At 52.1% G+C, this 24,835-nt stretch overlaps 2 gene segments (V, D, J or C); both read right to left on the bottom strand.

Annotated features, from left to right (window-relative positions):
- Window positions 1-6,629: 6,629 nt before the first annotated feature.
- Window positions 6,630-24,835, bottom strand: part of LOC136170775 (T cell receptor beta constant 1-like) — a 73,375-nt gene continuing 55,169 nt past the window's right edge. Inside the window, 5 exon segments of the C gene segment in view lie at window positions 6,630-6,850; window positions 7,127-7,233; window positions 7,387-7,404; window positions 8,079-8,468; window positions 11,554-11,600. Of these exon segments, the coding sequence occupies window positions 6,830-6,850; window positions 7,127-7,233; window positions 7,387-7,404; window positions 8,079-8,468; window positions 11,554-11,600 (583 nt within the window).
- LOC136171056 (T cell receptor beta constant 1-like) lies at window positions 15,680-23,771 on the bottom strand. The segment is given in 7 exon segments: window positions 15,680-15,917; window positions 16,234-16,340; window positions 16,504-16,521; window positions 16,940-17,329; window positions 22,089-22,205; window positions 22,423-22,505; window positions 23,686-23,771. Coding segments are annotated over 7 exon segments (822 nt in total).

Here is a 24,835-nt window from a genome sequence, read left to right as displayed (position 1 = left end):
GCATCACCAACTCAATGGATATGGGTTTGGGCGGACTCTGGGAGTTGATGATGGACAGGGAGACTTGGCATGCCTTCATGGGGTCGCAAAGAGTCAGACACGATGGAGCGACTGAACTGAACTGAGATCCATCCACATCTCTGGGACCCCATTTCCCCAAGAAGCCCTCCTAGGAGCCCAAGTACAACAATGGATGGAGAGGAAGGAGAAAGACCCACAGCTGGGACCTTGAGGGAGGAGTATGGTGAGCAAAGAACATGTCATCTGTTGCAGGGTGGAAGTTTAGGACTCAACCAAGCACTGTCACGATCGGTCCCCAGGAGAGGCAGAGACTGGGGTGGCCATGCACCCACGGGCTTCAGATCCACAAAGAGAAGAAAGTCCTCAGGAAGGGGGGGGGGAGGATATCCAATGCTAGACTGAGGCAGGAAATGCTTTATCTGGGGGGCCAGGATGGGAAGGATGATATGTCACATTATGGAGTCTCAAGGTCGAGAGATCACCTTTCTGGAAACTATGGGAATCTGCCACGAGTAACAGGAAAGAATTGCAGTTACTGTTGTTACCAGGCTCGCTGGCCTTCTGCACTGTGAGTCTTCCTATATGGCTACAGGGCAATTTCCATGGACATGGAAAAAGGGAACTTGGTGATGAAAGTCTGGGAAGCAGTCAGTGGGATTTATAGTACCAGATCTCATCCTCTTATTTGGTAAGGATTTATAAAGAGAAAACATTTTTTTTTTCACATTTTTTTCACCAAATATTTATTGAGCACTTACTATGTACTATACATTGTTCAAAGATTCTTATCCTTATGAAGCTTATATAAAGATGTCTTTCCAGGAAGCAAGAAAGTCTCAAGGAAGTAAGAGAGAAGAACTACAAAATGACAAAAGACAAACTGAAGATGGTAATCATCAGAGTAAATATTATTCAGGATCTAGGTAATCTAATATCACTGGCTTGTATATGGGTGGCTTATGCATGAGATAGCAAGATACCAAGTGAACTTGGGGATTATATCAAACAAAAACTTGTACTAATTACAGTCTGTATATGGATATAGGTAGCCTTTGAATATCTGTAATTATCTTTTTCCCTGTATCCTTATAGTAGTAATATGAAGTGGTTTGGGCTCACCTTTATTGTAAATTCATTAAGATAGGAATAAAGATACATTTATTACCTTTGCTAGTGACAAAGTGAAAGTCACTCAGTTGTGTCCACCTCTCTGCAACCTCATGGAGACTATAGAGTCCACGAAATTCTCCAGGCCAGAATACCAGAGTGGGTATCCTTTCCCTTCTCCAGGGGATCTGCCCAACCCAGGGATCGAACCCAGGTCTCCCACATTGCAGGCAGATTCTTTGTCAGCTGAGCACTAAAGTATGCTTTTGAGTAAAGATGTTCTGAATTAAATATGAATCTACTACTTGTTAGCTTGAGTGACCTTAGACAGCTTATTTAACCTCTTTGTATGTCTCATGTTCCTCATTTGTAAAATAAAGATAATAAGAGTTCCTACCTGGTGGTTGCTCAGTCATGTCTGACTCTTTGTGATCCCATGGACTATACAGTCCATGGAATTCTCCAGGTCAGAATACTGGAGTGGGTGGCCTTTCCCTTCTCCAGGGGATCTTCCCAACCCAGAGACCAAACCCAGGTCTCCCTCATTGTAGGCAGATTCCTTACTGACTGTGGCACAAGGGAAGCCCAAGAATGTTTGAATGGGTAACCTATCCCTTCTCCAGAGGATCTTCCCAACTCAGGTATTGAACAGGGGTCTCCTGCAGTGCAGGTGGATTCTTTACTAACTGAGCTATCAAAGGCAGAGGAACCAGAGATCAAACTGCCAACATCTTTTGGATCAACGAAAAAGTAAGAGAGTTCCAGGAAAACATCTACTTCTGCTTTATTGACTATACCAAAGCCTTTGACTGTGTGAATCACAACAAACTGTGGAAATTTCTGAAAGAGATGGGAATACCAGACCACCTGACCTGCCTCCTGAGAAATCTATATGAGGGTCAAGAAACAACAGTTAGAACTGGATGGAACAACAGACTGGTTCCAAATTGGGAAAAGAGTATGTCAAGGCTGTGTACTGTCATTCTGCTTATTTAACTTATATGCAGAGTACATCATGTGAAATGCCAGGCTAGATGAAGCACAAGCTGGAATCAAGATTGCCGGGAAAAATATCAATAACCTCAGATACGCAGATGACACCACCCTTATGGCAGAAAGCAAAGAACTAAAGAACCTCTTGATGAAAGTGAAAGAGGAGAGTGAAGTTGGCTTAAAGCTCAAGTTTCAGAAAACTAAGATCATGGCCTCTGGTCCCATCAATTCCTGGCAAATAGATGGGGAAACAATGGAAACATCACCCACCAAGACAGATTTTATTTTGGGGGGCTCCAAAATCACTGCAGATGGTGATTGCAGTCATGAAATTAAGAGATGCTTGCTCCTTGGAAGAAAAACTATGACCAACCTAGACAATATATTAAAAAGCAGAGGCATTACTTTGCCAACAAAGGTCCATCTAGTCAAGGCTATGGTTTTTCCAGTAGTCATGTATGGATATGAGAGTTGGACTATAAAGAAACCTGAGCACTGAAGATTGATGCTTTTGAGCTGTGATGTTGGAGAAGACTGTTGAAAGTCCCTTGGACTGCAAGGAGATCCAACCAGTCCATCCTAAAGGAAATCAGTCCTGAATATTCATTGGAAGGACTGATGCTGAAGCTGAAACTCCAATACTTTGGCCACCTGGTGGGAAAACTAACTCCTTGGAAAAGACCCTGATGCTGGGAAAGATTGAAGGCAGAGGGAGAAGGGGACAACAGAGGATGAGATGGTTGGATGGCATCACCGACTCAACGGACATGAGTTTGAATAAACTCCGGGAGGTGGCGATGGACAGGGAGGCCTGGCGTGCTGTGGTCCATGGGGTCGCAAAGAGTCGGACACAACTGAGTGACTGAGCTGACTGAACTGAACTGTGCTAGTAGGAACATTCTTCTTCTGGGCAAGTGACAGTGACTCAAGCAGCCCTTCCCACAGGAGTCGTGTCCCCCACCAGGGCGTCACCCACTAGGACCAGCTGGATACTTTCCTCCCTCTCCTAATTTCTGAGTAAATCTCTAAAGGTCACACAGTTGAGGTTCCTCTCCTTGAGAGCTACCCACGGGAAGTCCAGCTGTGCCCTTCGAATGGCAAAAACCTGGGGAATCACAGGCATTCTTCTAGATTTGGTTGGCTTGTAGGTCTCTTCAATTAGTAAGCATGCTTTGCCCCGGGGCTGTGTATGACTTACGGAGTTTGCCCCCGTCTACACTCTCCCCACAAGTTTCCTTAGTGGAATGAGGCTTGGATTAGCTTTGAGATTGGAAAAGGTGACAGGCCCAGGTCAATGAGGAATTGCTTCAGTGCTTTCCATTCCAGAAATGGCTCTGGTCTCAGAAACTTCCCCTGAGCCCCTTTAATTGGAGTGGCTGTGGGTGCTGGTTTGCCAGGACCATCCTTCCTTACCCCTCCTGTCTCAGTATCTCATCTTTCACCCTCAGTAGCACCCCCATTTGCACAATAACAGTGTGATTGCCCTGTATCTAACCCATCTTTGCTCAGTTTCACCTGAGGAAGAAAAGGAGGGGTTGACTAGAATTGGTCCAGAAGGATCTATTTAGATTCTAGGGAAAGAGGCAGAGGTGGAAGAGATTAACTTCCTATTGCCTGTGCATTGAATGCTGGGGCAGGGTTGTCTGAGAGAGATGAGGAGAGGACTGTAAAGGTTTGGGAAGAGGGGCCTCCCTGGGTCAAGGGAGGGTGGGGACCAAGTGGAGTTTCTCCATCTCTGTGATGTTTCCAGGAGTGAGAAGGTGACAAGCCCCAAGTCATGCATCCTCCAGAGGACATTCGTTCCTCACCTTGACAACCCCCAGGTGCCCACCATCAGCGCCCCCCAGCATCCTCCCACCTGCTAATACCACTGCTTTTAGCACCCCAAAGATGACAGCCACCGAACCCGCAGAGCCTCCTCTGCCCCGCCTCCACCCTGATCTCGTCCCTACAACAGGTCAGGTTTCTGCTCACAGGCCTCTTGCACAAACCCTTGCCTCCTACACTGCCTGCTCAGTCCACTGCTCCTGATCCACACAACGCCCTGTTCTCTCCGAGGCGTTTGTTTCTCCTTTAGCTGCTCATCTCCCCATTCAACCCTTGTGAGGAACCACCACACGTGTCTAGAGTGGAAGGTACTTTTGTAGGTGCTGGTCTAGAGACTAAACTCAGTCTCCTTTAAGTCACCACCAAAACAAGCAAACAACAACAGCAACGGCAAATTAAAAAAAAAAAAACAACAAAAAAACTGCGGTTTGAGAAATACCCAACTCAGGAGTCAGCTACTCCTGACTGATGGTAAGTTACAAGCGTGTGATGAGACTCCCAGGCCATCCCTCACTCGGGCCCTGTCCTTTCCTGGCCTGTGTGAGTCAGGTCCAGAGAACCCCTCTTCTCCCGTTCCTAATACACGGCATAGGGGGGTGGGTAATGTCACCCCAAATTCACGCCCACCGAACTTCAGACTGTGACTAACTGGGAAATAAGATCTTTACAGATGTAATTTGTTAAGAATCTCAGGATGAAATCCTTCTAAACGGAGGGTGTGTCCCAAATCCAGTGACTTGCGTCCTGGTAAGTGAAAGGAGGGAAATTACACAGACACCGGGAAGGACATATGCAGACCGAGACAGAAGGCAGAGGCGACGCTGCCTGAAGTCCAGGAGGCTAGGAGCTGTCAGAACTGGGGAGAAGCAGGGAAGGATTCTCCCTTAGAGTTCTGGAGGGGAGTGCAGCTCTGCCAACACTTGATTTTTCCTTTTGGCCTCTGGATCTGTGAGAGAATGCATTTCGATTGCTTTAAAGCATCAAGTGTGTGGTTCTTTAAAGCATCAAGTGTGTGGTTCTTGGCAGCGCTAAGAAATAAACATACTGAGGATTCAAGGTATCTCTAGTCCGTTGCTCTGGGTTCTGCCCTGGCCTTCAGGGTCACCCAGAGATTTCATAAGCGACCACACGCTCTTGGTCACCACTTGGGCAAAGCTTCCTGAACTACCCTCTTCAGAAGAATGTGCTACAGTTTCATAGCTTACCAGTCATTTGATTCATAGTTTCTTCACCTATGAAGTCAGGAGAAAAAAATTACCTGCTCGTAGGATGGTTGTGGGGATTGGTTGGGACAACGTGTGTGCCAGGGCCCAGCCTGGAACAAAGGAGGTGATGAGGACTCCATCTTTCCCACCATCTTCCAGATTTTGGACTTCTTTTCTCATTCCCGACATTCTGCCTCAACTCACTTACCCGGGGTCTCTCTCCCTGGTCGGCCTCTGTCCCCTGATGGCATTCCTCTCCTCCCTCCCCCTCCCTGCCCCAGTGATTGTAACCTGCAAGTAGCACTTGCCCCAGTAAGAGAACTGTCTTCCCAAAGAGTTGTCTGAACTCAACATGCTCCATTTAGGGTGGCCTGGCCTCCATCCCAATGAGAGGAGCTTCTGTTAGAAGGGTTTCAGGGATATAGCACCCCAACCCACACTGGACCCTCTTCCCATCTCTGTTCCTCCCCCCCATGGGGGCATGTCTGTCCCCATGTGTCCTGCCTCTGTGGAATCTCCAGGTTTCATGCTTCAGCTTTTTCAGCTCTATGTTGTCTTTAGGATTCTAACCTAGACAGGCAGAGTAGAACTAAATCTCAAGCCCAAATTCTGAAACCAGATAAGATGGAAGTGTTAAGAAACAAAGATAAACCCTAAATGTACAAGAAGTGAAACTTAAATTTGGAACTGAGAAATGACCAGACATTCCAACCCACGGGTGGCCCCGTCCTCTGTCCAGCACTGAGGTGAGGATTATGGTTCCCTTCCATTCATTCTTTTTTTCCTTCCATTCATTCTTGAAAAAAGTGAAAGTGTTAGTTGCTCATTCCTGTCCAACTCTTGGTGACCCCATGGATTGTAGCCTCTGAGGCTCCTCTGTCCAAGGAATTTTCCAGGCAAGAATACTGGAGTGAGTAGCCATTCCCTTCTCCAGGGAATCTTCTTGACCCAACAGACCCAAACTCGGGTCTGCTGCATTGCAGGCAGATTCTTTACCATCTGAGCCACCATCTGCCCTCAATATGCAGGTTTTCCAGAGCCCAGCTTCTTGCCCTTCAGACTAACCCTACACACGGGGGCCCAGAATGCCTGGATGTGGACCACAGCATCCCAAGAGGATGAACAAGAGGAAGTGGCATTGGTCAGAGAGAAGGATCTATCACTCCATATGCCTCTGTGTGTGTGTATGTGTGTGTGTGTTAATCACTCAGTCGTGTCCAACTCTTTGTGACCCTATGGACTGTAGCCCACCAGGCTTCTCTGTCCTTGGGATTCTCCAGGCAAGAATACTGGAGTGGCTTGCCATTTCCTTCTCTAGGGGATCTTTCCGACCCAGGGATTGAACCTGGGTCTCCTGCACTGCAGGCAAATTCTTTACCGAGCCTGAGGGGTGGTGATTTCCCCAAATCAGAGGTAGATGAATGAAGGGCAAGATACCACAGACACTCCTGGACACAGTCAAACCCATCATGATACTTTTATTGATTCAGTCAATTTCAGGTTTGGGATGCGGCATTCCACCTGCAGGGAAGCTGAGGGAAGGAGCAGACATCCGTAAAGGAAGGAGATGAGAGAGAGAGAGAGAGAAACTTTTGAGGAACATAGACTGGAAAGATGTTAAGGAGAATCCAAGGCCACGATAAAGAATGACTCGGGGCGCACTTTTGGAGCTGGTCTCAGGAATCCTTTTTCTTAACCTGAGGAAGAGAGGATGTCGTCAGGATGCCAGGGGCCATGGAACAGTAGGACTGGGTCAGAGGATGCTGATTCTGGGGTCTGATTTTTGGGGAGGGCTCTCCCCATCCTTCAAAGCCGTGTTCTGTCTGCGATGATCTCTGTACTTTCTCCCCAGTCTGGCAGCCTCACTGTGACTCCATGGAGATGTCAGGACACAACTCTGAGACCCCTCAGCTCCCCTGCATGATGCTCCACACTTTCCCTTCATCACCCTCTCATCCTGCCCCCCTCCTCACCATGGCCATCACCACCAGGGCGCTGACCAGCACAGCGTACAGGGTGGCCTTCCCCAGCAGGATCTCATAGAGGAGGGTGGCAGACAGGACGCCTTGCTGATAAGAGGCTGTTGGCAGGAAGGGAGAGCAGGTAGGTACCTGTTAGCAGGTATCTCTGGCCTCCTCCCCTCTACCCCTCAACCAGCGTCCATGGCTTCTCTGTCTCTGGTTCCAGAGCAATGACCATGGAGATGGACACAAAGAAGCAGAGGGCTACTCACCGGAAGTGACACCACAGTCTGCAAGAAAAAAGGGGGAGGGAAACAGATGAGAGACTGCATCTTCTAAAGCAGATTCAAAGCTAAGCCAGTCTTCCTCAGTCCAATAGCTGGCAAGATGCTACATCTTGGCAACAACCACATGAACGAGGGAGTGGATCCTGCCCCAGCTGAGCCTTCCGAGAAGACTCCAGCTTTGGCTGACATCTGATTGTAGCATCTTGAAATAAACGAGCCAGCTAAGCTATGCCCAGATTCCTGATACATTAAAACCAAGCAATAATAAATATGTGGTATTTTGAGATGCTTAAAACCAAACAAATAGATGAAGAAGACCTACTAAGTTAGCTTTTAGTCAGCACTGGCCCCCAGGCTCAGAGCAGCCTCTGATCAGAGTCCCAGCACTGCCTATACCAATGTGGCCACAGCATCCTCAGAGTCATGGGAGGAGGCAGCACTGAAGGGGATGGGGACTTACCCCTGAGACCCTGAGCTGTGCAGGCGGGCAGGGAGGGGACCCACCAGCACCGCTGAGTTGGGAGGAGGATCTGGACCTGGGGGAGGACTCAGCCCGAGGAGGTGCCCTGTCCACCCTCTTGGTGGGCTCCCCCGACCCCTCACTCTGTGTCCAGCCTTCCCGCTCCTCTCCCTGGATCTCTCCTCTGTCGGCTCTGACTCCCCCCCGGCCGGCTCACCTGCTCTGCCCCAGGCCTCGGCGCTGATGTTCTGGGTGACGGGCTTGGCCCTGTCCTCCTGCTCCCACGCGTCCTCGTCCGTGAGCCCGTGGAACTGGACTTGGCAGCGGAAGTGGTTGCGGGGGTTGTGCCAGAAGGCGGCGGTCACTCTCAGCCGGCTGCTCAGACAGTATCTGGAGTCCTCCCGTGTGGGGTCCTCCTTGTAGGGCTCAGGGTCCGTGCTGACCCCAGTGGTGACCTGCTTCCTGTTCACCCACCAGGTCAGCTCCACGTGGTCAGGGTAGAAGCCCGTGGCCAGGCACACGAGCGTGGCCTTCTGGGTCCGGGCGATCTCTGCCTCCGAGGGTTCGAACACAGCCACCTTGGGCGGGTGCACCCGGCTCAGATCGTCTGGAAGGACAGGGGTGGGGGCCAGGACGGGCCTGAGAGCTGGCTGGGTGGAGGGGCTGTGTGTGTTTGTTTGTGCTTATGAGTATATGAGTATGAGAAGGCAGGGAAGGGAGGCTCAGGGTTACCCTACAATAAAAGCTTGTAGCAGTATGTCCTGTTCGTTTGGGAGTCACCACCCACTCCTCTGTTCCTGTTCTCCCTCTGTCTGCCTGTCCCTTATATTCACCCTAGCACAAGCCCGTCTTGTCTGTCTCTAGCCCCCTAAAGTGGCCTTACAAATGGCACTGCCTGACATCTGAGCAAGTTTTCTTCTTTCATGTTATTTGATTTCTTATTCAATGAGAAAAACTTACCTCTCTTTTTTCTCGTCATAATGTATAGTAGTTATTTAGATAGACAGCTGGATTGGAACCAGAATAACAGAAGTCAAAGCTTGACAGTGACTTTGCTCACCAACATGACTTTAGACAACCCCTGAATGTCTCTGCATGATTTTTCCTGCTTGTGAAGGGAGAATCCCAGCACTGACTGTCCAGAGTAGGGGTGGAGATGGCCTGACATAAGGATGCAGGAAGCCTCTGCCATCAGCTGGGTTAGTTGTATGTGAGCCTGGGGGCTGAGGAGTAGAGGGGATTTGAGTATAAGGGGCTCATTATGGGGTTGGGGGCTTTTCTTCAAATATATACAGATGGCATATTTTTGTGCACTCACGTGAAGACAGCATTTTGTCTCAGGTTGTGCTCATGAGAATAGGAGGCTTTTTTCTTTCTGGTGTCTCAGCAGGTCATCCTAGCCATTCCTCTGCCTCCAGGTACCTCTGAGTTGCCTCAGCTCAGACGAATCACCATCTCCTCATATTTTAAATTCAAGCATCTTCAAACTCCTTTGTCCCTTTGATTCCACATCTTCTGTTTTTCCCTACCAGCAAGCTTCCGAAATATGCATCTGAGATCATCAAGCAACTTCTGCTCCCAGTTGTCTTGATCCAACTAAGCCTCTGATGTGTGGCATCCTGGAGGGCCCCAGTGAAGGCATTCCAGTGAAAGCCCCTGCGGCCTTCTCATCTGACTGGCTTATTGCTTCTGGACCCTCTTGACATACATGTCATCTTGCTCTTTGCATTATACGGATTTTTTTGTTTGTTTCTGAGCAACTCTGTTAAAGGGAAGATGTCTCAATCTAAACTTCTTTAGATGTCTGAATCAATTTCTTCCAGCCTAATTTAGACTGGAAGAAATGAAACAAACAAAAAGTTCCTGTGACACCACATTTCCATGGATGGGTTTCCCCAAAGAATCTGCCTGCAATGCAGGAGCTATAGGAGATACTGGTTCAATTTCTGGGTCAGGAAAATTCCTCGGGGAGGGAAATGGTAACCCATTCCAATATTCTTGCCTGGGAAATCTCATGGACAGAGGAGCCTGGATGAGGGGTGGAGGTGGTCGAAAAAGGGTCTGATACAACTTAGCGACTGAACAATGATGACATAACAACTTGACTTCAGGGCTGGCTTCCTGGGTGTGTGACCTATGCACACATATTCACTTCCACAAGGTCACTGGCTCATTAAAGGAACAGGGCTTGGGACCCAGGTGTACCTGTTCTGAGGTCTCCTGCTCTTCTCCACCCTGGCTGATCACAGGAACCCAGCTGTCACTGGGAACAAGCACTTCAAACTGAGCCCCATTGGTTCCACCCTAACCAGTCTAACTACAGACACGCTTGCTGTTATCATATCACCCAGTAAACACAACAGTATCAAGGGGTTGTTCCCCTCTGGAAGCTCAGTGCTTCCATCACCAGGTGACATTGAAGATCCCTTTCTAGCGCTAAGATCCCCTTGGGAATGTTCCCGGCCTCAGAAGGAAAAATATGTCTATTTGAATGTATGTCCTGCACCATTTGGCTGCTTAACCTCGAAGACCTGGTGTGAGGAGGGAGATTTCAGGCTGGGGGGTGAGGGGGCTCCATATGATGAGTAAATGCACCCAGTGGCCCAGGTTCCCACCCAACCCGTGTGTACCTGGCCGGCAGGGGTCTGGACTTAGGCAGAAAGGAAGAGGTTGGAAACCTAAATTTAAACCCAAACTTCCAAACAGTAAATCGACAACTCCCCCCACCCCCCCACCCCCTCACTATCTCCGGTGGGTCTGTCTCTTTCATGTCTCTTCTCCACTCCTGCTGGTCATCTTGGTTCTCCGTTCAGCAGAAGCCTGCATCTCCACCTCCCAGGAGCTGGGCTCTGCAGTGGGCCGACCATTCTGAGCTCATCCTGCCTTCCCCCTCCCCATCTCACTTTCCCCTGTGCAGCAGCTACACCGGCTCCTACCCTTCCCCCAGCCCGATCGCCCTCCTTAGCCTTTTTTCTACAATCAAGCCAGTCTCAGAGTCCTAATTAATCCTTTCTCCATTGCTCACCCGGTCCCCAATAACCCGGGAAAAAAGACACTGAAGCTCCCCCCTCGCCCTCTGTCCGCGTTCCCGGACTAGAGTACCCCTTATCCAATACTCCCCGCCTCCTTGCAGAGCGGACCCCCAAAGGCACAACTGGCCAGGCGCCCCAGCCCCAGCGCACCCCACCCATCTCCGGGAAGCAAGGGGCTGCGCCGAAAGGAGGGGAGAAGTCCAGATCTTACCTACGACCGCCAGCTTGGTGCCTGGGCCGAAATACTGCTCATATGAGCACGGAGGAAGAGCCCCGCACTGAAACCCCCACCCCCGCAGCTCCCAGCGGCTCCCGCTCGCTTCCCCGGTCCCAGCGCTCAGCTCCAGGACAGGCAGGAGACCAAGTGCCCGGAGCAGACCCGCCCTGACCCCGCCGCCTCCCGTCCGGCCCGCCGCCCGCGGCCAGTGCGCGGACACTCACCCATCACCGTCAGCCGGCTGCCGGCCCCGAAGGTCAGGGCGGCGCCTGTAAAGCACAGCCCCGGGGCGCCCCACAAAAATCGAGGCGCGCCGCCAGCACTCACCTAGCACCAGCAGCCGCGTACCCGGCCCGAAGTACTGGGTCTGAGTCACGGCCCCCCAGCCCCGCGCAAAAACCCGTCGCGCATACCCCGGGGTCCCCAGCGGCTTCCCGGCTCACCTAGCACCAACAGCCGGGTGCCCGCGCCGAAGTACAGCGTGTCTGTGCTCACAGCCTCAGGGCTCAGCACAAAAATATCGGTCCAGCGACCCTACTGGCATCTCATCGCCCCACTTCCCTCCTAGTGCCCCAGAGCACCCCACTTACCTAGTACCACCAGTCGAGTGCCCCCTCCAAAATACAGAGGGTTATTGCTCACAGCCCGGAGGCTCAGGACAAAAACTAGCGCTACCCTCCCCGGATAGCTCGGGCTCAGCCCAGGTCCCCACCGACCCTGAGCCAGCACAGAAGGGAGATGGGCAGCCGCCGGCCTCTCCGCATCCCTCCCTAGGGAACACTCAGGGACCCCAGCTGCCCTCCTCACCCAGCACAGTCAGCTTGGAACCAGCTCCAAAGTACAGCTGCGCGGTGTTCACACAGCCCCGGGGACCCAGGAGCAAACTTGGTCTTCCCTGAGGGCAGCCCGGGAGGCTCCAGCACCCACTCTCCCAAAGCCATGGTTTGGGGGGATCATCTAGCCTGGGCATTCCACCCTCCTTCCCCCTGGAGAAGCATTCTTACCTAGCACAGTGAGCCTGGTCCCTGGCCCGAAATGCTGCTCCTCATAGGAGCACAGTGGGAAGGGGCTGCCAAGAATTCCTCCCTCTTCCCCTCCTCCCCTGGAACAGTCTGGGGCCACCCTCCTTCGCCTCCCTGGCTTCTCTCCCCCTTGATCTACCTCCAGAGCTAGTGGACAAGTGGTCTGGACATGAGGTCACCCCCAATTTTGCAGAGAATGAGCTTGACTTGGGGGCTGACATGGTGGTGAAATTGGAAGGGGCACTAGGGGTGGAGGTTTTGCTGGACTGGGAAGTGTTTCAGGCTAGACCCTACCTGCTGCTATTTCTGTGACCTGAAACCTCCCTGGCCTTAGTTTCTCCATCTGAAAAATGGGATAATATCTTTCCCACAGGATTGTTGTGCTTAATGAATTTTACACCTGTGATGCTTTCAAACTGTGCTACCGAAGAAGACTTTTGAGTCCCTTGGACAGCAAGAAGATTAAACCAGTCAATCCTAAAGGAAATCAATCCTGAATATTCATTGCAAGAACTGATACTGAAGCTGAGGCTCCAATACCTTGGACACCTGATGCAAAGAGCTGACTCGTGGGAAAAGACCCTGATTCTGGGAAAGATTGAGGGCAGGAGGAGAAAGGGGTAACAGAGAATGAAATGCTTGGAAGGCATCACTGAGTCAGTGGACATAAGTTTGAGCAAACTCAGGAAGCTTAGCATGCTGCAGTCCATGGGGTCGCAAAGAGTCGGACACGACTTAGCAACTGAACGACAAGTACTTTGTCAAAAGGCAAGTTTTATGTAAAGCACTGGTTCTTGATCCCACTCTGACGGCTTGATTTTTCACATTCCTGGGAAGCTGAGTGTGGAGCAGGGAGAGGCAGAGGTGATCAGAGTCCAGGTCCCTGTGAGACCACATAGGGACCCGCTCCAGGGACTTCTCCCAGCCACTCTCCCCATCTTGAGCTGGGAGCTAGCTTCCAGGTGGGCTGCGTGGATCTATTTTCTGAGGCAGGGTTTTTTGTAAAAGCGCTTCCTCCATCTGAATCATCGTGCCTCCCCCCCCCCAAAGTCCCACGATGTTACACTGTGATACAAAAATGTCCTCTCCTCTGGTGCCCCTCCTCCAGCTACTGGGCAGAGGCTGGAAGTGCAGGTGGCAGAGCCTGGTCTGACTGATGGGGTGAGAGCAGACAGACTCAGGGTACACTGGGGGGGGAGGGGCTTGGGAAAGGGTGGGGTGCTAGTGGTGGGGGAGGGGGTCAGGGAGGCCCCTCCTGGAACAGATGCCACCCTGAGGAGCTCTGCTGTGTCATCAGGGCTCCCTCTGAGACTCTCTGTGCCCACCTGTGCAGACGTGCATTTATAGAGAGGTGGGTGGGAGGACCATCTACAGAGCAGGTGATGTCAGCTCAGGGTGGGAGGACTCACAGCTCTGCACTTGCCCTTGGCTTCCTGGATGGGCTCCTTTCCCTTCACTAGGGCACAGATGTTTACTGCACATCTACTATATGCCTGCCTCATGCTGCAACAAGGATAGAGTCCACCTTCAGAGCAGGAAGCCCCAACCTGCCTTTACAGACTTATGACTGCCATCTCTGAACCTGGCAGCCAGCTGAGTGCAAGGACCAGAAGTCCATGACCCTGTAGTTTCTTATCCCATTCATACATCTGACTCTCATGACCTCTCTCCCACTTGGATAACTGAGACCAACTCTTGTGAAGAGTCTCCCACCTTCCCAGACTCTCCCTGATGGTCCCAGTCAGAAGCTGAGTGCCAGCTTCTGCCCGCTTTTCAGTACACAGTTCATGTTTCTGCTATTCAGGCGTTAAGTGTAGACATTGCTGCAGTATGGTAAGCATTTCTACCCCTGAATTATCCCCCTAAAGAATCGGGAAACTTCTTGGGGGCTGTGGCTTGGATATCTTTGTTTTCTTGAAGGTTACTGAATTGCAATGACATGTACTTAATACATAGTCTACTCTGCTGATGCACATGTGCTGATATGTGTGTATGCATGTTTGTTGGTATATATGCAAAGACTCGTGCTAGAATGCATGCATGCATGCATTAGATTGAGGAGGCTGTGTGCTGCAGGCCTGTGTGGGGGTGGGGGGGGCGGTGTCACTGTCTGTGCAGGAAGGCCTGAAGGTGATATCTGCTCTTGAATTGGGTCACTTTGGGTGAGCTCTCTGATTTATTCATTTCTTTAAATATAATTTATTGGGTGAGTACACTGAACCAAGATATATGCTACATCCCAAAGATACTGTAATAAAACACTACTTGGTCCTCAAGGAGGTGACCTTCAAGTGGGGGTGTCAGACAATGAAAAGGGGTAGTTTCCATCAAGTGAGATTAATAGCAGGAAGGAAGTGGGCACAGGGCACAGTGATAGCAAAACACAGAGGGCATTTCATGCAGTCTCATGGAGTAAGGGGCAAGGATGCTCCAGAGAGGGCTACTAGCTGAGGAAGATGTCATCGCTGAGTCTGCAAGGATGAGTGGGAGTTTGTGTAGGTGTCATTCCAGGCAGAGGAGTGCAGGATGGCCTGAGAGTCAGTGGCTCAGAAGGCTCAGGGATACAAGAGTGAGGGTGAGTGTGGACACAGAGGTGGAGGGCAATGGTGGTTCTTTTATGCCATCCTGAGGACTTTGGGTTACATCACCATAGTGACAGTGTGACGATAAAGAGCTTTGGAAGGACTTCTAGAAACAGCAACAGGGCTGATCCTTGGTTTTAGGAACTTTATTTTCTATCCTTCCAGGTGGCTTCCTCCCAGGTGTTTTGCAGGGCTCCCAGGTGGCACAGTGGTAAAGAATCTGCCTCCCAATGCAGGAGACATGAGAGACGTGGGTTTGATCCCTGGGTTGGGAATATCCTCTGGAGTAGGAATTAGCACCCTACTCCAGTATTCTTGCCTGGGAGTTATGATGGACAGAGGAGCCTGGCGGGCCACAGTCCATGGGGTCACAAGGAGTCAGACACAACTGACTGAGCACAGAGTGATCAGGGGACATTTTCACATCTACTTAATTCACCTGAGTGAAGTTTATAACTAGCTTTGTAACTTAACCCGGAGACACATCTGCTACTGAGCAGAGATTTCCAAGTCAGTGATGTTTCTTCTTTCCAGCTGGAAACACTCTTTGGTGGTGAACCAAGCTTAGTAATGCTCCTGGTGAGAGAGTTGAAATGAGCACCCTGGGGTGATGACCACTCCCCAGCGGGCACACCTGTGTGGTTTAGCTCCTCCTTAGAGCACCTTTGTCCAGGTAGGAAAGCAAGTTCCTAGAGGCAACACTGCTATTTTTCTAGACTGCTCCAGAGTAAGCCTCTCCCTTCACGAGTCACCCCCTTTCACATGTTCCTTCCTTTCACTGCTTCCTGACAAGAAGGAGCAGTGCCCATCACAGGCTGGGCCCCTCACACCTCCTACCTGAAAGGACTGTACTTTCCTTGAATATCTCTTGTTTATACCCTGACTGGAGTCACATGGGACTTCAGAGATGGACGGAAGAGGTGAGGAGACACTCATAAGGCAGAGTGGAAACACAACAGGCCATTTTTATTGGTTCAGCAAGTTCAGTCCCCCTAGGGTCTCCCCTGGGTTAGGGAGATCCTGGTCCTGAGAGTCTGGGGCACCCACACATGGGAGTGGATGCTGGGCTGAGTCCAGAGACGAGGGCAGCTCTTCAGAAGCGCTGGGTAGGAACGGGAAAAGCAGAGGTCACATCAGGGCAGCAACAGGCTGGAAGCTGCTGGCTCCACTGCTAAGCTGGCTTCAGGAATCTTTTCTCTTGACCTGAGGAAGGGAAGGTGTGAGGGTCACAAGGAGCTGGGGACCGAGAGGAGGCAGGGTGTCCCTCTGACAAGACAAACAGCAGGTCTCCTCCCAACACCCCCCCACTGGGTTTCCTGGTGACCCGTCTCTCCTCCCCGGGACGGCTCTCCCACTGTGATCACACCGGTGCGAGGTGCCTTCTGAGGCATGTGGGGGAGCCCCTTCCTCCGCTCTGCCCACCTCTGGTCCTGGGGGGGCCTCTCCGTTCCTAGGGCTGTGTTGCTGCATTTCAAGTGTCACCTCCCACCCGCCTGCCCCATCCCGGCCCGCTCCTCACCATGGCCATCAGCACCAGGGCGCTGACCAGCACAGCGTACAGGGTGGCCTTCCCCAGCAGGATCTCATAGAGGAGCGTGGCCGACAGGACGCCTTGCTGATAGGACGCTGTTGGCAGGAAGGGAGAGCAGGTGGGTACCTGTGAGCTGGTCATCTCTGGCCTCCACCCCCTTTACCAATGCCCACCCCATCCAGTGTCCATGGCTTCTCTGTCTCTGGTTCCCGAGCAATGACCATGGAGATGGACACAAAGAAGCAGAGGGCTACTCACCGGAGGTGACACCACAGTCTGCAAGAAAAAAGTGGGAGGAAAATGGATGAGAGACTGCATCTTCTAAACCCGATTCAAACCTAAGTCAGTCTTTTAGTCAGCACCGGCCCCCAGGCTCAGAGCAGCCTCTGATCAGAGTCCCAGCACTGCCTGTACCAATGTGGCTACAGCATCCTCAGAGTCATGGGAGGAGGCAGCACTGAAGGGGATGGGGACCCACCCCTGAGACCCTGAGCTGTGCAGGCGGGCGGGGAGGGGACCCACCAGCACCGCTGAGTTGGAGGAGGATCTGGATCTGGGGGAGGACTCAGCCTGAGGAGGTGCCCTGTCCACCCTCTTGGTGGGCTCCCCTGACCCCTCACTCTGTGTCCAGCCTTCCCGCTCCTCTCCCTGGGTCTCTCCTCTGTCGGCTCTGACTCCCTTCCGGCCGGCTCACCTGCTCTGCCCCAGGCCTCGGCGCTGATGTTCTGGGTGACGGGCTTGGCCCTGTCCTCCTGCTCCCACGCGTCCTCGTCCGTGAGCCCGTGGAACTGGACTTGGCAGCGAAAGTGGTTGCGGGGGTTGTGCCAGAAGGCGGCGGTCACTCTCAGCCGGCTGCTCAGACAGTATCTGGAGTCCTCCCGCGTGGGGTCCTCCTTATAGGGCTCAGGGTCCGTGCTGATCCCAGTGGTGACCTGCTTCCTGTTCACCCACCAGGTCAGCTCCACGTGGTCAGGGAAGAAGCCCGTGGCCAGGCACACGAGCGTGGCCTTCTGGGTCCGGGCGATCTCTGCCTCCGAGGGTTCGAACACAGCCACCTTGGGCGGGTGCACCCGGCTCAGATCGTCTGGAAGGACAGGGGTGGGGGCCAGGACCGGCCTGAGAGCTGGTTGGGTGTAGGGGCTGTGTGTGTGTGTGTATGTGTGTGTGTGTGTGTGTGTGTGTGTGTTTCTGTGTTTTTCTGTATGAGTATATGAGTGTGATTGCAGCCATGAAATTAAAAGACGCTTACTCCTTGGAAGGAAACTTATGACCAACCTAGACAGCACATTAAAAAGCAGAGGCATTACTTTTCCAACAAAGGTCCGTCTAGTCAAGGCTGTGGTTTTTCCAGTGGTCATGTATGGATGTGAGAGTTGGACTGTGAAGAGAGCTGAGCACTGAAAAATTGATGCTTTTGAACTGTGGTGTTGGAGAAGACTCTTGAGAGTCCCTCGGACTGCAAGGAGATCCAACCAGTCCATCCTAAAGGAGATCAGTCCTGCGTGTTCATTGGAAGGACTGATGCTGAAGCTGAAACTTCAATACTTTGGCCACCTCATGCGAAGAGTTGACTCATTGGAAAAGACCCTGATGCTGGGAGGGATTGGGGGCAGGCAGAGAAGGGGACGACAGAGGATGAGATGGCTGAATGGCATCACTGACTCGATGGACATGAGTTTGAGTAAACTCAAGGAGTTGGTGATGGACAGGGAGGCCTGGCGTGCCGCAATTCATGGGGTCGCAAAGAGTCGGACACGACTGAGCGACTGAACTGAGCTGATGTGAGTGTGAGAAGGAAGGGAAGCGGGCCACAGGGTCATCCTAAAATAAAATCATGTAGCAGTATGGCTACCCGGGTGACTCAGAGGGAATCCGCCTGCCAATGCAGGAGACATGGGTTTGATCCCTGAGTTGGGAAGATCCCCTGGAGAAGGAAATGTCAACCCACTCTAGTGTTCTTGCCTGGGAAATCCCATGGATAGAGGAGCCTGGCGGACTACAGTCCATGGGGCCGCCAAAGAGTCGGACACGACTGAGTGACTGAGCGTGTGCGCAAGCAGTATGGCCTGCCTGTTTGGGGGGTCACCACCCCACGCCTCTGCGCTCGGTCTCTGCCTGCCTGTGTCCGTACTCACCGAGCCACAGGCCTGTGTCCTGTGTCTCCAGCCCCAACGGTGGCCTTACAAATGGCACCACCCAACCTCTGAGCAAATTCTCTTCTCTTACGTTATGGTTTTGTTATTCAACATGAGAAGCTTACTTCTCTACTTCTCACCGTAATATATAGTAGTTATTTAAATAGAGCACCGGATGGAACATGAATAACAGAATTCGAAGCTTAGAAGTGGCTTTAGATAGTCTCTGGATGTCTCTGCATCATTTTTCCTGCTTGTGAAGGGAGAAGCCAACAGTGACTGTGCGCAGTGGGGGTGGGCATGAGCTGATCTATGGATGCCAAAAGCCCTGTCCTCTGCTGGGAGTGAGCCTGAGGGGTTGACCAGTAAGATGACTTGGGGATAAGGAAGTTATTTGATGGCTGTTTTTTATTTTTTCAGATGACAATGTACTAATGATATATTTTGGCATACTCATGTGAAGACAGCATTTGTCTTAGGGCGTACTCATCAGAATGCTGCTGGTGCTGCTAAGTCGCTTCAGTCGTGTCCGACTCTGTGCGACCCCATGGATGGCAGCCCATCAGGCTCCTCTGTCCATAGGATTCTCTAGGCAAGAACACTGGAGTGGGCTGCCATTTCCTTCTCCAACCAATCGGAATGGGAGATTTTCTTTCTTTCCAATGCTTCAGGTCAACCTAGCCATTCCTCTGCCTGCAGATACCCCTGAGCTGCCTCGACTCAGAGAAATTGCTATCTCCCCTTGTTTTAAATTCAGGCATCTTCAACTTTCTTTGCCCCTTTGATTCCGTATGTTCTACTTTTCCCTACCGGCTAGCTTCGTAAATATGCATCTGAGGTCATCAGAGCAACTTCCACTCCCAGTTGTCTTGATCCAGCTAAGCCTCTGGTGTGTGGCATCCCGGAGGGCCCCAGGTGAAGGCATTCCAGTGAAAGCCCCTGTGGCCTTCTCATCTGACTGGCTTATTGCTTCTGAACCCTCTTGACATACATTTCATCTTGCTCTTTCCATTATGTGGATTTTTCTGTTTGTTTCTGAACAATTCTGTTAAAAGGAAGACATCTCATTCTAAAGAGATGTAGTTTAGCCTAGAAAATTTTTAAAAAAAGTTCTGACACTTGCTATTCCCATGGATGTGACTTAACTTCAGGGCTGGCTTCATGGGGGTGTGAACCATGTAGTCCCCATTAGAAGGCCTCCCTGCCTGATATAACGTGCTGGTGTCACCACGTGAAATTCTAAATAATTTTTTAAACTAAAGCCTTAGGTGTTCATTTTGAGGTAGCCTTGGCCTTCTCTGGAGGCTCATTCGGTAAAGAATCTGCCTGCAATGCAGGAGATCTGGGTTCAATCCCTTGATCAGGGAGACCCCCTGGAGAAGGAAACAGCAACCCACTCCAGTCTTCTTGCCTGGAGAATTCCATGGACAGAGGAGCCTGGTGGGCTACAGTCCATGGGTTTGCTGAGTCAGACACGACTAAGTGACTAACACTTCACTTCACTTTCTGCCTTCCATCAGGCCGGGGGCCCTGTGCTGCACTTCCCACCTTGTGACTGTCCCTCTGTCCCGAGGGCTTTACTGGCAGATAGGTACTGAAATGGAAATCTCCTGACTTCTCTCTGTTGCACTGGTTCCATCAGGCTTTCTGCTCTCGGCCTGGTTCTTCACTCTCCTGCAAAGTCCCTGCCTCTGGGGTTCTACCAGCCCTCCAGGGGCATTACAGAATCAACTCCTCTGACCTCCTCACCCAGCAAACACTCAGCACTTACTGGAAAAATTACAGACAGGTCTTTGAGCCATGTGCAATGCTCCCTGTGATGTTGATGTGTTGGGCAGAAGGAAGCAGGACCTTCCTTACACGTTGAAGCACTGGCTATATGGCTCCACAATGAGGGTGAGTCAGTTTCCCCTCCCTGTTTGTGAGTCCCCGTGGGTGGGCTCGCCCATGTGGGTGCACCTGTGTGTGTCCTGGTGAGCTCTGGTGGTGCGTGCTTGGATGTGGGCCGGAGAGCCTCAGACAGAACTCTGAAGTTTACCTGTACTGTTCCCAGCTCACTTCTTACATACAGCCAGCCCTCCTCCTCATGCTTATCCTGCCCGTCCACTGGCACTGGGTTTCCCTGCTGCCCCAGTGACCGCCTAGAGGAGGGGCAGGGGGGAGACCACTGAATTACAACAGGTCTGCTAGATACTCTAAGATATTCCCCACGCAGCTACCCCTGCAATTCTCAGAGTAGTGTTAGCAGTAGGTCTTGTTGATGATTTTCAATCCGAGGGAAGGTTTCCACAGATTCACTTGACCACGGTCATCAGAGCATTAAAGGACCAGGGTTTGGGACCCAGGTGTACCTGTTCTGAGGTCTCCTGCTCTTCTCCACCCTGGCTGATCACAGGAACCCAGCTGTCACTGGGAACAAACACTTCAAATGGAGCCCCACTGGTTCCACCCTAACCAGTCTAACTACAGACACGCTTGCTGTTATCATATCATCCAGTAAACGCTACAGTATCGAGGGGTCGTTCCCCTCTGGAAGCTCAGTGCTTCCATCACCAGGTGACATTGAAGATCCCTTTCCAGCGCTAAGATCCCCTTGGGAATGTTCCCGGCCTCAGAAGAAAAAATATGTCTATTTGAATGTATGCCCTGCACCATCTGGCTGTTTAACCTCAAAGACTGGTGTGAGGAGGGAGGTTTCAGGCTCGGGGGTGGGGGGTGGTGGTGGTGAGGGGGCTCCACATGATGAGTAAATGCACCCAGTGGCCCAGGTTCCCACCCAGACCATGTGTGCTGTACACACAGCCTGGCCGGCAGGGGTCTGGACTTAGGCAGAAAGGAAGAGGTTGGAAACCTAAATTTAAATCCAAACTTCCAAACAGTAAATCGACAGACCCCACCTGTTTGGATTCTTTCCCTCACTGCCTGGTGTTTATCTGCCTCTTTCAAGTCTCTGTTCTGCTTTCCTCCATCATCCTTTTCCTCCTGGGTCATTGAGTGGAAGCCTGCATCTCCTCCTGCCTGGCCCACCCTCCTGGACCCATTCCTGCCGGTTCCTGCGTGCCCCTCCCAGCTCATTTTCCCCTTTGTGGCTGCTACACCCACTTCTACCCTTCCCTCAGCCCAGATCGCCCTACTCAGTGTTTTTCTCCAATCAAGCAGCTCTCAGAGTCCTAATAAATTCTGTTTTTCGCCATGGCTCACCAGGTCCCTAGTATCTCAGGGAAAAGCAAAAAAGACCAAAGCCCCCCACCCTTGCCCTACCTCTCTGTTCCAGGACTATGAGAACCCCAGTCCTGGCCCCTCATCCCTGCAGAGCTGACTCTACAGGTGGACAACGTGGCCACACACGCCAGCCCACCCCACCCATCTCCGGGGACAAGAGAGGCCGCGAAGAGAAGGCAGGGAGGCGTTCAGATCTCACCTGTGACCGTGAGCCTGGTGCCGGCGCCAAAATACCGCTCTCTGGCTCACAGAGTCCCATTCCCGCAAGCAAACCCCTCAGGGCGTAGCAGCTCGCCCTCTGGGACCCAGAGCCCGGCTCCAGCGCAGGGAGGGGACCAAGTGCCCGGATCCGACCCGCCCTGACTCTGCCGCCCGCGGCCAGCGCGCCCACACTCACCCACCGCGGTCGGCGCTCCGCCGGCCCCGGAGGTCAGGGCGGCGCCGGGGCGCCCAACAAGGACACCGAGGCGCGCCGCCCGCACTCACCTAGCACCAGGAGCCGCGTGCCCGGCCCGAAGTACTGCGTCTCTGAGTCACGGCCCCCCAGCCCCGCGCAAAAACCCGCCGCCCATCCCTCGGGTCCCCGGGGTCGTCCCAGCTCACCTAACACCAACAGCCGGGTGCCCGCGCCGAAGTACTGAGTGCTTTGGCTCACAGCCCCGGGACTCAGGACAAAAACCAGCGCGGCCCTTCACTGATGCCCCAACTCAGCCCAGGTCCCCACCGACCCTGAGCGCAGCCCAGAAGGGAGATGGGCAGCCGCCGGCCTCTCCGCATCCCTCCCTAGGGAACACTCAGGGAGCCCAGCTGCCCTCCTCACCCAGCACAGTCAGCTTGGAACCAGCTCCAAAGTACAGCTGCACGGCGTTCACACAGCCCCGGGGACCCAGGAGCAAACTTTGCCTTCTCAGAGAGCAGCCCGGAAGGCTCCAGCGTCCACTCCCCCAAACCCTGGCTTTGGGGTGGGGGATCATCTAGCCTGGGCATTCCACCCTCCTTCCCCCTGGAGAAGCATTCTTACCTAGCACAGTGAGCCTGGTCCCTGGCCCGAAGTGCTGCTCCCCATAGGAGCACAGTGGGAAGGGGCTGCCAAGAATTCTTCCCTCTTCCCCTCCTCCCCGGGAACAGTCTGGGGCCATCCTCCTTCTCCCTGACTTCTCTCCCCCTCGACCTACCTCCAGAACTAGTGGACAAGTGGTCTGGACATGAGGTCACCCCCAATTTTGCAGAGAATGAGCTTGACTTGGGGGCTGACATGGTGGTGAAACTGGAAGGGGCACTAGGGGTGGAGGTTTTGCTGGACTGGGAAGTGTTTCAGGCTAGACCCTGCCTCTTATTACTTCTGTGGCCTGAAACCTCCCTGGCCTTAGTTTCTCCATCTGAAAAATGGGGTAATATCTTCCCCAGGAGGTTGTTGTGAGTGCTTAACAAATAACACAGCTTCAAGTACTTTGTCCAAGGTCAAGTTTTGTGAAGATCCCACTCGGATGGCTTGATTTTTCACATTCCTGGGAAGCTGAGTGTGGAGCAGGGAGAGGCAGAGGTGATCAGAGTCCAGGTCCCTGTGAGACCACATAGGGACCCGCTCCAGGGACTTCTCCCAGACACTCTCCTCATCTTGAGCTGGGAGCTAGGTTCCAGGTGGGCTGTGTGGATCTATTTTCTGAGGCAGGGCTTTTTGTAAAAGCACTTCCTCTAACTGAATCATCGTGCCCACTCCCCCAGTCCCACGATGTTACACTGTGATACAAAAATGCTCTCTCCTCTGGTGCCCCTCCTCCAGCTACTGGGCAGAGGCTGGAAGTGCAGGTGGCAGAGCCTGGTCTGACTGATGGGGTGAGAGCAGACAGACTCAGGGTACACTGGGGGGGAGGGGCTTGGGGAACGGTGGGGTGCTAGTGGTGGGGGAGGGAGTCAGGGAGGCCCCTCCTGGAACAGATGCCACCCCGAGGAGCTCTGCTGTGTCATCAGGGCTCCCTCTGAGACTCTCTGTGCCCACCTGTGCAGACGCGCATTTATAGAGAGGTGGGTGGGAGGACCATCCACAGAACAGGTGATGTCAGCTCAGGGTGGGAGGACTCACAGCTCTGCACTTGCTTCCTGGATGGACTCCTCTCCCTTCACTAGGGCGCAGATGTTTACTGCACGTCTACTATATGCCTGCCTCATGCTGCAAGGATCGAGTCCATCCTCAGAGCAGGAAGCCCCAACCTGCCTTTACAGACTTGTGATTGCTATCTCTGAACCTGGCAGCCAGCTGAGTGGAAGGACCTGAGTGCTGAGTGCAAGGTCCCTGACCCTGTAGTTTCCAATCCCATTCATACGTCTGACTCTCATGACCTCTCTCCCACTTGGATAACTGAGTCCAACTCTTCCTGTGAAGAGTCTGCCACCTTCCCAGACTCTCCCTGACGGTCCCAGTCAGAAACTGAGTGCTAGCCTCCGCCTGCATTATAGTAACTCACATTGCTTGTATATTGACTGTTTCTATCCATGAATTATCCCCTAATGAACAGGGAAGATTCTTTTATAAAAATATAAATTTATTTATTTTAATTGGAGGCTAATTACTTTACAATATTGTAGTGGCTTTGCCATACGTTGACATGAATCAGCCATGAGTGTACATGTGTCCCCCATCCTGAACCCCCCTCCCACCTCCCGCCCCATCCCATCCCTCCGGGTCATCCCAGTGCACCAGCCCTGAGCACCCTGTCTCATGCATCCAACCTGGACTGGCGATTCGTTTCACATATGATAATTTACATGTTTCAATGCCATTCTCCCATATCACCCCATCTTCACCCTCTCCCACAGAGTCCAAAAGACTGTTCTATACATCTGTGTCTCTTTTGCTGTCCCACATATAGGGTTATCGTTACCATCTATTTAAATTCCATATACATGCATTAGTATAGTCTATTGGTGTTTTTCTTTCTGGCTTACTTCACTCTGTATAATAGGCTTGGGAAGATTCTTGAGGACTGTGACTTGGATGTCTTTGTTTTCTTGGAGGCTAATAGCAAACATTGCAATGACATATGCTTAGCAAGTGGTTGGCTATTTGCATTCATGTGTATTCACAGATGTGTGTATATGCATGTGGTTGTATATGAGGCACTCATGTTAGAATGCACACATGTATTACAATAGAGAAGGCTGTGTGCTGCGGGGCTGGGAGGGGGAGGGTTGCTGTCTGTTTCAGGCAAGCCTTAGGGTGATATCTGCTCCTG

This window comes from Muntiacus reevesi, chromosome 6, assembly GCF_963930625.1.
Source record: "Muntiacus reevesi chromosome 6, mMunRee1.1, whole genome shotgun sequence".
NCBI classification, from domain to species: Eukaryota; Metazoa; Chordata; class Mammalia; order Artiodactyla; family Cervidae; genus Muntiacus; species Muntiacus reevesi.
Note: the sequence above shows the minus strand (reverse complement) of the source record. Positions and strands in the feature narration are given on the sequence as shown.